This window comes from Nesoenas mayeri (genome assembly GCF_963082525.1).
Source record: "Nesoenas mayeri genome assembly, chromosome: 19".
Taxonomy (NCBI): Eukaryota; Metazoa; Chordata; class Aves; order Columbiformes; family Columbidae; genus Nesoenas; species Nesoenas mayeri.
The window spans coordinates 11,681,574-11,694,294 of NC_137568.1; the positions used below are offsets into that span (position 1 = coordinate 11,681,574).

Consider the following 12,721-nt stretch of genomic DNA (forward strand, 5'->3'; position numbering starts at 1 on the left):
GACGGATCCTGCAAGCCCAGAGGTAAGAGGCAGGAGAATCAGGGAATGGCAGAGGTGATGCCAGCACATGCAAAGCACCAAGTGCTTTAAAAGGCAAGAATCCCACTGCTTCCTAATCATCCTTTTTTGGTTAAACCTCAAAGCATCCCCCTGATTCAGACCATTGCTGCTCTGCCTGCACCACCTGTGTCGGGGCTCACCAGCCCCACAGCTCCCAGCCAGCCCTGTCCCTGCAGCGTCCCCAGCCCCACAGTGCTCCAAAAAACCCCAAAATGCTCCCTCACTACACTCAGCCGGGGCTGAGCCCTCGGCCAGGGCAGGAACCCTCCAACTGCCATCGAGGGAAAGTCCTGAGGGAAATCCCCATGGGATCCCTGCAAGGCATCGGGAGCGGGGTGTTAACCCTCACCCCAGCAAAGCCGGGGACAATCACTGCGCTACATGAGAAAACTAAAGCACTTGGGACAGCGGCGGATGGCGGAGGCAGCAGGGACCCAGCACCCACCCTGAGCTGCTCTGGCGCACGGGGGTTCACCAGAACGTGCTCAAGAACCCAGCCCAGAGCAGCACCCGGTTGTTTGCAACGCCCCAGCGTCGCTGCTGCAGAGCGGCCGGTGCTCTGCCCATCTTCCTAATTGCCTCTCCGCAAACACGCTGCTTATTGCAAAGCCCGTGGCTCCAAAAGCAGCCCCTGGGGATCCAGCATGCCGCGTCTCACAGCCCTACAGCCACCTGGCATGAATTCCTGCTCCCGCCAAGCACGCACCCCTCTGGGAGCGATGCAGTCGGGCAGCGCTCCCCAAAGCGAGCCGGCGTTTATTCATCGAGCACAAAACCACGAGGAAAGTTCTCTGCTTCGCGTGGGCAAGTCACAGCCAACCCTGGGAACATGTCGCAGCCCCTTCGAGCGTCCCTGGGCATCTGCGGCTCCAGCTCGGGCTCTGAGCGACTGAGTGTTCAGAAATACTCCTGCACGATTCCAGGTTTGCAGCTCAGCCCAGCTCGGTGCTCACGCCGTTACTCACACCCAGGGGGACGCCGGAGCAGGGTGGAGGAGGTAAACCGAGTCACGCAGATGCTTCATTAAAGCTCTATTACAAAATAATGGACACAATCACAACTGCCGTGTCCCCTAAGAGCTGAGATTGGCCAAGGAGCAGCTTTTGGATGCGTCAAAAGATTTAGCTCTATATTTCACATTTGCTTACATCAAATACCATTCCACTGCTATTTTCTAAGCCTACATAACACAAATTAGCCACCTAGAACTCCACTCTTGGATATTTCCAAACGGCTTCACAGCAGAGCAGCTACACGGAGCGACTTTTGGACTGCCCGCAGGTGACAGTGACAGACAGATTGATGGCAATGAAGATATTTTGTCTCCTTTCGCAGCTGACTACATTTGCATTGGTATTTTCATGGCACAGACTCCACCTTTCATCTAACATGATTAATGCCGTTGTAAATACAGAGAAAGAACCAGCTGCTTCTGGCTTCTTAGCTTCTACTGAGCAGCTGACGGGGAAAAAGTCCTTTTGTTCAAGCATCTCTGGAGCCTCTACAGACCTTATGAAGAGCCTTTTATTCCAAAAGGTTAGAGAAACGCCGTGTGTCGAGCGGGTGTATCCTGCTTTTCTCAGCACCCATCTGGGTGGGATCTGCCGCAATCCAAGCGCCTGGGGCAGCAGAGCCGCTGCCAGCTGGGATGCAACGGGGCATCACAAACAGAAGGTTTTGCTCGTGTCTTTGCAAACACAGCTCGTGCCCGGCCAGACAAGGGGCTGGGCGACCTGGAGGGCTCCAAAACCAGCCCCGGGGCCCCCAGACCCCGCGGCAGGATCCAGGTGGCTGAGACATAACTGCACTTCCATCCACCAGCCGTAAGGGCTGGGTGGGTTGTTTACAGACCCGGACACACCGCGTGTCCCCAAAAACACATAAATTACAGCCTGGGGCTGGTAAACAAAGGACGAGGAGAACACAGCAAGCCACGAGCCTCCAGGGTAAAATTCAAACAGAAAAAAGCATCTGGTATCAGCACATTGAGGCGCCTTGGCAGGAAAGAGCCGCTCGCCATCCAGCCACTGAGAGGTGACGGCAGCAATTCCAGAGCCCAGGCAGCTCCCACTGGCCTTCTCCCCTTCTCCCATCCCTCCAGCAATGCTCCCAGTACGCCCAGTTCCAGCTCGGCACAGGGAGGCTGGCACGGGGAGCAGCCACGTTGTCCCTGCATCACCCACCCTGCATGACCAGGTTTTGCTCCTGGTTGCACCCAAGGCCCAAACCCCCAGCCAGGCAGTCTGGAGGAGCTGAATTAACCCCCCGTTTCACACCAGTCCTGGAGGGAAGCACAAAAGGGTTTGCACAGGGATGCAGGAGCAGGGATGCCGGGATGCGGGAGCAGGGATGTCAGGGATGTCAGGATGCAGGAGCAGGGATGCAGGAGCAGGGATGCCGGGATGCGGGAGCAGGGATGCCGGGATGCGGGAGCAGGGATGCCGGGAGGACTGAGGGTCTTTATTGCCACCAATTACAGAATTCAGTGGCCCCGCTTGGCAGGAACGATAAACAAAGCCACCACACGCTTTCCAATGGCTCTGGCAGCTGCTCCCACCCATTGAAGATGCTGCATTTGTGGAAAATCTCAGCATTTCTCTCTCACATTCGACAAGCAAAACCACTAAGATAATGCAACAGCCCCAGGAATTTCTCCTGCTCCTCCTGCCCAGCGTTGTGCTTCCACACCAGTTTCAGTCAATACATCTCCAACCACCCTGGCTCAGTAGCGGGGCAGGACAGACAGACACACAACCTCCAAGAGCAAAGACTCAAAAGCTGATGGACGCGGAGCGGCGCTGGGGCTTACCTGGCGCTTTGGAAGGTCGCAGACGCTGATTTTCCGATCGCCCCGAATCCAACTCCCACTGCCAGACCCTCTGAAACAGGAAGGGAAAACCAGTAAGGCCAGAGCTGAGACTGTCTCTGGTCCTGCGCTTCAGCGGGACAAAGACGGGCTGAGCAGAAGAGCAGGACTCAGGGCCAGGTCCTTACCCTTCCCACTTTAATTTAAGTGCATTTAATCTAAACTCAACAGCAGAGCCTGCCCGGGGTATTCTCCACTCCGAACCCAAGCCAGCAGTTTCTCAGGAAGGCAACACAGAGAGTAGAGGTTTCTGCATTTGTGAGGGTTTCTGGTTTTATGAAGGTTTCTGGGTTTATCCCTGCAGCTCCAGGGGTGACTGCTCCATCCTGCTCCATCCTGCCCCGCTCCCCTCCCGCCCTTTCCCAAACTTTTCTCTCCCTCGTCCCACAGGCACAGCTCCCTCCTCCCTCCCAGAGAAACAACTGATATTCAGAAAGCATCAAAACGCTGCTACTTTTGGTTTCCCTTTGTTCAAAATCCTCATTTTCGCTTTTGCAGCTTCCTTGGTGTCACTCCCCTACAAGCAAGGTGGGTGGGGAGAAAAAAAACACTCAGAAAACAAAAGTAAAGCTGTTTGTGGTTGTGTTGTGGGTTTTATACCTTCCAAGGAGCCCATTACCCGCTCCGCTGCTGGGGACAGCGCGGCTGTTCAGAGGAGCATTCAAACAGGTGGCAAATGTCACCGCGATATTTACCTGTGTGCTGGAGAGGAAGGGCTGGGAAGAAGAGGCCCGTGAGTGTGTTTGTGGGCTCCTGAATTTCCCGTTGCCTTGGAAACACACCATAAAAAGCAGCACTAACTTGGATAATCATGGTATTTGCATCCTTGAGCGTGGGGAACCACAACGGCCAACAGCTCCTCAGAGCCAGGATCCACGGCTCGGGATGGAGAGAGGGGAACGGGAGCGGCCGCCAACCCACCTACAGGGTGACGGGGCAAGGAGCCTCCAAATTGTCCCTAAAACACCACGGCTGGGGGATTAAACCATGGAGTAAAAGAGCCAGAAGGAGCGGAGCTGTGGGGGCTGTGACGGCCGGAGGGGCTGCAGGTGGCGATGGCTTCGAAGGACGCTGCTCTGCACTTAAGGAAACTTTGGGGATGGATCTTTAAAAAGACGTTTTCTGGTCGTGCTCAGTGCGGCTGTGAGTATGTTATGAAGCTCTGCACAAATGGGTCTGGCGCTGCTCTTCCTAAAGAGTTGTTTTGAAGCGAGACTCGCCCAGAGAGCAAAATTCAAAGGACGAAATTGCTAATTTGTGTGAATTGCGAAAATAGCTTTGACAGGGGGAAAACCACTATGGTTTCCTTGCTGCAAAGCAAGTGTCATGGAATAAGAAACAGCAGCACAATTAATGAAAGTACAAATCACATATACATGGAAACAAATTATGGGAAATTAAAATCAACAGATGGTGTGTAGTGAAGTGCTTGTTTGGAGAGGGAGAAGCAGCCGCCGGTGGAAGCTGCAGCCCGAGGGGAGGACAAGGTGACACGGCGGCTCTGCCATGGGCTTGGCCAGGTCCCCACTGCCCACGAGAGGACACAGAGTTGGGGCAGGACCAGCACAACCACGCACCGGCCAAGGGGCTGCTGACCCTTAATGGTTGGACGCGATGATCTTTAAGGTCTTTTCCTTACGGTTCTATGAGCCCAGAGCATCCAATGGGACCCCACAGCCAAACCAATCTGGTGTCACGCGTGGTCCAGAAACAGCACGTCCCCAGTCACCGCTGAGGCTGGGGAAGCCTCTAATTATCTATAGCAGCTAAGGTGTGATGCGCTCAACCCATTGCTGGCATTTGTTTCAAATATTTCCTCTAGAAAAGCCTGCCAAGATCACACAATAACTTCACCATTTCAATTACACTGGTTCAGCCTCTTTGAGAGAAGGTGTCAAGCCCCAGAATGACTCTGTTTTGCAGGCAGGCAAGCAGACACACGGAGATTTAAACAACAGAAAGAGCTCGCTGCCACTGTCAAAAAAATGCTTCTATTTAACCTAAACAAAAGGATTTTGCCTCTCTTGGGCTTCCTTGGCTTTGCAGTTCAAGATGCTTTATCCTGATAAGGCATTACCCGCGGATCAGACTAATCCTACACTAACTTAAGGATCAGCTCCAAGCCTGGCAGTCTGCGGTGCTCCTTGCAAAGGCGTGCTTGCCGAGAAAATAAAACAAGCTTCAAAACCCTAAACTGAAAAGCGATAACCGTGCTGGAGGGTCACTACAGAGCCTCCTGTTGTTCATGCCAGATGGCTACGGGATGTGTTATGGCAGCTTGATGACCGCAGCGAGGGCAAAAAACGTGATATCCATTGGTTTTGTTATGCACTGTATCTGGTATGCAAGAGCTGAGGAGCGAGGGTCTAAACCAGGGCACCTTCACAGCACCACAGACCGTCCAACACCAGCCCCAAAGCCAAGGGGAGTCCATAGCATCTCCAGGACCATCCTCCTCCATCTCTTGTAGCTCTTGGCTGCTGCCGTGTGCAGGACCAGCTCCCTCCTCCACAGCCTCAGCGCAAGGGGATGGTGACCATGGGCATGGCAGGAGGGGACCACACAGGAAGGGGTCTAGTGAGGATGCTGTTCCGAGCCCAAAAAAGCATCTTTGCAGGGAAGGCAACCAGTGCAAAATCTGGAAAGGACACGCCAAGAGGGAACACTACGGCAAGGAGGAGCAGGTGCAAGGCGAAGGAGCACGGGAAGGGAGCAGAGCAGAGTTAGCCGAGCACAGAGTCACGTCGAGGCACCGTGGGCAGGCAGGAGGTGACGGCGCAGGACGACGCGACAGCCACAGCTCTGAGCAGAGCAGCTGGGGAGAGATTTACTTCAATAGCTGGCGAGAAGGACGCCAGTCGAGGGAACCGAGTGCGAGCCACGCTGCTCCAGCACACCTCCGACACCTTCACGCTTGGCCGGAGCTCCCCAGCTCCCCCAGCATCCAGCAGAGGGGACCCGGCCATGCACAGCGTTCTGTCACAACCCGGCCTTTAATTCTGCTTTCGTTTCACTCCAGTGCCCCAACCGCAGAGCTGCAAAACAGCACAAGATGTTCCAGCTCGTTGAGCCAGGAGGACAGTGACAACATTCCCGTCTGCTCCAATCCACAGGAGGACAGGAATTGGCTGGGATGGGCGCTGGGATGGGGCCCAGCACAGATCCATCTCCTCCGCGTCGCCATGGAAAGCTCTGCGTGTTCCCACCCCGCGCTGGGATGCTCCTGGGGAGGCCAAAGCTCTCCAGCCCCAGGGGGACCAGCTGAGATCCCGAAATGGTGCATCACCACATGGCTCTGGGCTACAGGAGGGTGTTTTGCCTTTGGATTAGCCCAAAAACACATGGCTAGCGTCATGCTTTTTGGGCAACCCTTCTCCTGGGCAGGGAGGAGAGGATGGTTTGCTTGGCAGGAGCGAGGTGCTGGCCGCCAAAACGAGCGGCAGATATGAGACGGTCCTGGGGCACCCGGATGTGGCTCAGTGCTGCTGGTTCCAGCCCAGCCCCGACATCAAAGACCTGGGTGAGGATAATATACAAAACACACAAGCCCTGCCCAGCACCCGTTCCACGCTCACGTAGCAGGACTCACCCCCAGCATCTCCGGCTGCAAATGCCACACGAGCCTGAAGTTCAAAGGATCAACTTGAAAGCACAACAGCTGAGTCCATCCCATCAACCCTCCCCCTTATCATCCACCACCCGAGTCCGCCAGAGCCCGGCAAGCTGAAAGAACCGGCTGAAATGAAGCAGGCAGCGATTTTAAATCCTATTCAGGGCAGCTTAGGCGTCAGGTGGGGATCAGAGCCCTCGGCTGCCCGCTCCCCATCTCCAGCAGTGGCCAGAAAACCCCCTGCACAGCCCACAGGGTCACCGAGCTCCTCGCCATCTCCTTTTGTGAGCATGGAACGAGCTCTGCGGCCACCACTTGCCGTCCTCGGGAGAAACCCTGTCCTCAAAACAACTCAAAGTAAAAGCCCTTCGGACTCCCTGGAAATCCAAACGAGTAAATAGCAAGCACAGCTCATGGGGCCTTGATAAATTATAGTGGCGAGTAAATTAACCCCGGTTGTTACACTACTCTTATATGCCATAAAGAGAAGGAAAACAAGCATAGGCTGTGGACAGAGAACAATATCCTACAGGAATGTTAAGCAGTAAATCAAATTCAGGCAGGTTGCAGGCAGAGCTGGCCGCCCGCTCCTGCGGAACAGCAGCAGAGGGGCTGGTCTGGGATTTGACTTGATTTCCCCATCTCTTGATGTACAAGCAGGTCAGGACAGCGGTGACACAGGAACACACACCCACTCATTAGCAGTCTATTTATCTAAGAAAGATGCTAGTTTATCCGAGAGGACGCTGTCGGCAGCACAGCCCCCCCCTCCCCAACCCGGGGGTATCTTTACCTAAAAACCCCTTTTGCAGGCACTGCGGTGGGGATGGAGCAGGGAGGAGGATCCGCCGCGACAAAAGCAGCAGCAACTCAGATCCCACAGTTTGAGCAGAGGCAAAATCTTGGGCTTAAAGGGAGGGCAAAGACTGGAGGAAAAGCCAGGGTTTGTGAATAATTTCCACCTACAGCAGCCACACCACGGCTCTGCCTGCCGGGGACAGCGGTTTCTGGGGCGGATGAGGAGAGCGCGGCTCGGCGGAGGTTTGTGCCTGCAGAGCTTTGAAAGAAACGGCAAGAATTACAGATTTAACAGCAGTAAGTGCCTTTTGTGAGCAAAGCCCAAGGTCTGCAGTGCTGAGGAGACCCTTTGCAGGTTCTAACACACACCCGATGCTGGGCCAGCGGTGTTCTCACAGGGCTCATTGCAAAAGCATCCTCTGATTAAACGAAGCAAGCAGGGGTTCGTTAACACCTGCCCAAGTCTTTCTCCATAGTAATATCAAGTATTACACCAGCTACATGTACCTTAGTGCTTTACACCCACTGGCTCACGCTCCACCTGAACCGGGGCCCCCCCAGCACCCCCAGCCTGGCGGGAGCGTCACCGGAGCCAGGAGTGACATTATCTCCTCCTGCGAGGGCTGATGAAGTTAATTCTCCTGGGTCAGCAAATGAACACGCTTCCTCTAGGAAGGTACTACGGATGCCAACATGTCATCAATTATTCATCCTGCTCTTTGAAGAACTGTTAAGCTCCTAGTGGGAAATTAATCTTGCTATAATGAGGTTTGTATTTCTATGAGAGTTTAAGTATGTCCCTGTCGCCACTATTCAAACTCCTTTATTCCCCCAAGATTGAATTCCAGTTCCTTCTAGGTAACATCATTTTGCCATTACTGCACAGGAAAGTGCAGAGATTACCAGATATCAGCGATGTTCAATGTTTCCAGATATCCACCATTATACGAGTAGCAAGCAGGAGGTTAAAGTCATTTTAGAAAGCCTTTTTTCTCTTCCACATCCACAACCACAAGCTCTTCCGAGAGAGAATACCTGCACCTCTGGCATGATTTCCCCATAAGAGGCCACCTGGCCAGATTCCCACCTTCCCAGATTGTCACCTCCCCAAGCGCGGGGACATCACCCACATCCAGCAAACTGCACCAGCACAAGCGCAGGGTGATGCTGAACCCCCCGAAACCCCCCAGTCCCAGTTCCCTCGAAGGCTGTGGGAAGAAAAGCACCTTTTCCAGACCCACCAGCACGTGTCAGTTTTTTCCACCCCCACACTAGAACCCGCCGCTGCCCACGCACACGTGTCACACACCTACATCTTGCAGTTAAACGCTTACGGCACCCGTCATGGCTCCTGCGCTACTTAATGAACCCAAACCAAGCTGCGGTTTGCTACAAAAGGTTGTGGCTCGTTAGGGTTTGGCTTCCATTCAGCTCAGGCAGGTGGGACACAGCTCCACAGGTTTGTCACAGGGGGACATACCGTGGAGAAGCCCTTGGAGCAGATGGTCCCTTTGAGCCCGTCCGACCTGGGATTCTGGGATTCCCCGAATGTGAAGAGGATCCGGGGAGCAGCAACAGATGGTGTGGATGGAGCAAAGATGCAGGAATCCCTGGAGCATCACAACATCATGTGTTATCACAGAGCCGTGACAGTGTGTGTGACCTGGGACAGCCCTCAGCCGCAGGACAGCGGGAGCTGTGACAAAGTGACATCGGCCAAGCAGGACTTCACCTGGGTTTATGCTTTTTCTGTTGCCCTGCAGAAGCCAACTAACGAGGGGAGATCACTCCTAATTATCACCCTAACCACAGATCCTTTCAGCAGAACACAAAGACAAAATTTAAGGGATTAATTAGCAGTTTATAGTGGCATGTATTAATATTTGTGGTATGAATTATTCACTGGTTCCATCTCCTCCCCCGGGTTCCCGACCAACAAGGGGGCTGTACAGTGGGACGGGGAAGGGATCCTGTCCCCTTTCCCCATGGATCCGTGCGCCACAGCCCGACAGACGGGGACAGGACAGGGAGAACAAAACCCAAGGCACCAGCTGCATTAATCTGCTCAGACAAAGCGGTCCCGGGTAATCGTTATTCCCACAACTATTTACAACCGCAGGCAGATGCAGACAGAGCCCACGGGTCCTGCCCAGCGGCCAAAATACTGGCTGTATAAAAAGCAATGGGAAAATACACTCGTTTCGGTGCTATCTCACAATCGGCTGGGAGCGCTGGGACGCCCTGCTCGGGTAATCCCACCTTCGGGGGAATAAAACCCTGTGTGGGAGGAAAACTTGATAAAGGTTTGTGGGGAGAGTGGCAGCAGGAAAGCACAGCAAAGCCAGGCAGCTTGGAAATGGAGAAAACCGAGAGAAATTGCCTTTCTGGGTAAGGAATTGCAGGCAAGCCACCACGGATCTGCTTCAACATCGCATGCCAGCCCCTCTCTCCTGCTCCGGTGACAGCTCTGTAAGCGACGCAGATTACCCGTTAATAAAGCACCGACTCAGCAGCGCTGAGGCCGGGGACGAGCATACACTGAGCTGAAAGAAGGTGAAACATCTCAAGAGCTCCTAACATGCCCAGATAGCTGAACTGCGCAACTGATTTCAATAGATAAAAACTAACCGTGCAGCTTGGCCTCTGAGTTTTCCAGAAATTCAAGATGTTCCAGGAAAGCCAAACCATACTGCCCTGTGCGGTGCCACAGAGTTAAAATGCCATTAATGGGGATGTTAAGCCCTGATGGGCTACTAAATGCCTTGCCCTGAGGGGTTCCCAGGTAATTTCACAGGTGCTTTGTCGAAAAAGCCGCCAGAACTGGGTGTTCCCAACAGAAAACCCACCTGAGTGCACCCAGCCCGGCCGAAGGGCTTTGGCTGGGGACAAGAAGGGGACGAGTGTGCCCGAGCTGCACAGAGCAAATCTGGGACACCCGGTTTTAAAGAATTAAAGGAACTGCTCAACATCCCAAAGCTCCTTCATCATGGAGATGAGAAGACAACTTCTTTCCCAAACACCTCTAAGAGGAGGGACCAACCCAAGCCCACGCAACCCGAATCCACCGCAGATATTTAATGTTTCATTTCGAGCACGGAAATGATTTCTCAGGCCGCTGCTCACCGATGTTTAATGCAACAGACCTGCGAGATCTGATGGGGATAAGAAAGCAAAGGAGCTTCCACATGAATATTGCAGCGGGTTTTCATTCCAGCTGGTGGAAATACTGTATTTAATTGCTTTTTGTCACCTTTGTGGCTGTTACCGCTTACAAAACACTGATCACAAAGTAAAAATGATGCCGCAGAGATAACGGTACATTATCAGCTCTCTGCTGCCTTGCCAGGTGTCTGCCTGCAAATGGCTTTTTGAAATATGAGCCGCTGCCAATGGGGCATTAGAGACCCCCGGACTCTTGCTCCCGCCTTTAACGGTGCCATCGTGCGGGGCTGTGACACCCCCGGGACGCACAGGAAGATTTGCCAACCATGCCCACGTAACACACAAAATTGCGTTTATGCGGGGCTGTTATTCACCCGCAGAGGGCAGGGGCGCAGCGATGCTCGGTGTGCGCAGGCACCGGGGAGCCCCGCTGTGCCCATGGAAGGGTTGCTTTTCAGCATCCACCTTCACAGGTCCAGGATTGTGGTGGTGGCAGCTCGTCTGGAGCAGAGGAGCGGGCAGAGCCGTCCCGGGGCTGCTGAGAGCATTGCTGGGGCTGCTGCCCGCATCCTTCTGGCCCAGCCGCCTGCCCACACTCCACCCCCTCGCACAAGAAGCTTAACGACTTAGAGCAAGTCCCTTCAATCCATCGAGGTGCTTAATAGCTGAAAGTGTCAAAATATGTGCCGATGAGGCGACAATTAAAGACAAGTTTAATGAAAGGTTAAAGCAACCTTTCCCGGAGTGAGTGCCGCGCTGCTGCTGATCCCACATGAGTCACTGCAGGGAGAAACGCTCCGGTTGGCACCGAACATCCAGCTCTGGCTCTGTGGGCTGCAGCCCATCTGACCTTTCTCCTCTGGCGGGGCCATCACGTCGCAAACCAAGCACCGCTCCATCCCTGACGCATCCACGCCGGAGGGTCCCTCTGGAAATCAAACCGCTGCGATGGGCAGCGGCCTTGGAAAGCCACGTCCCAGGCTGATTATCTTCTCCCTGGAGCAGAAAGCACTGTGAAAAATTCATGACTGTTCAAATGTGCATCTTTGCATCCTTCTGAGTCACAAAGACAAGTCACAGGTCCTGGGGCCAGCGCTCTCCCCGCTGCCCTCTGCAGCTCCAGAGCTCCATCGATGCACAGACACATTCCCTTCCTCTTTTCATCCTCTTCTCTGAAATTCAAGCTCCAAACAAATCTTCTCCTCCTCCTTTTTCTTACTAAAAATAATGCCTTTCTGCAGAAATCAAAGGTGCTCCAAGAGTGCCCAAGAACAGCCATTAACAGTGATGCAACCAGCAGAAGTGACAGTGGAAGGTTTGCTGTAATTTCAGAAAGAGGCATCACACGGATGAGACACAGATTAATCAGCGCCGCTAAACAGCTCCCGTTGTCATGCTCTGCCGAACCCCAGCGGGTACCAAATGCATATTAAAGTCAAAAATTGTAAAATAGTCTCAATTTCAATAGACCAACCAAAAAAATTCCATCATTCAAAATGAATGTTACCAACCTTTAAATGGATCCCTGAGAATATTCATATAAATAATCACTTTCCTTTATAACTGAGATGCAATATCACATTCATTGCCTGAGCTTTCTCCCGGGAGGCCGAGTGCACAGGAGCACCTGGCCCAGGAGAGCTAATTCAATCAATTTTTGCTAATGACAAAGTCACCAGCCTGGAAATCACCCCCTTGCAAGGAACACCAATCTGAGGCACAGCACGCGGCCACAGCCCCTCACTCACAGCTCCTCAGCAACAGGCAATCCAGCCACATCCTGGAATTGCCCATCATCTCGGGACCAGCCCCACCACACCAAACACCAGCTCTGTTCAGGACCGACAGACGAGCCCTGGTTGGGCTTTGCTGCCGTGGTTTAAGGGATAAAAAGCTGCAGCCTCCAGCATCCCACCCTGCACCCACCCAGGGAATGTGTTGGACCTGGACTCGGTCACGCAGTGGTGGGACATCCCCATGTGTAGGGTGGCACCTGGGAGATGTCAAACCGCCCCATGATTTAGGTACCAAAGGGTCCCCTACACCCACCAGCCAACAACTGGAGCCAAAACACACCGCCTGCTCCTCTCCGGAGACGGTCATAAAGCCAGAGACACATAAAAGGACATTACAAGCGGTTCAGGCTGTAAGAAGCCATAAAGAAGAGCCAGCGTCCAGGCAGCTCTGGCTCCCAGGGCTGTCCCCAGCCCGTTGTCACCGCACAG

At 53.7% G+C, this 12,721-nt stretch overlaps 1 protein-coding gene across 1 annotated transcript in view; it reads right to left on the minus strand.

Annotated features, from left to right (window-relative positions):
* SLC39A11 (solute carrier family 39 member 11) overlaps positions 1–12,721 on the minus strand; it is a gene marked incomplete at its 3' end in the record, with an annotated part of 80,135 nt that overhangs the window by 15,359 nt on the left and 52,055 nt on the right. Inside the window, exon 7 of the mRNA XM_080356364.1 lies at positions 2,870–2,939. Within this exon, the coding sequence (XP_080212490.1) occupies positions 2,870–2,939 (70 nt within the window). The remainder of the gene's footprint in view (positions 1–2,869; positions 2,940–12,721) is intronic.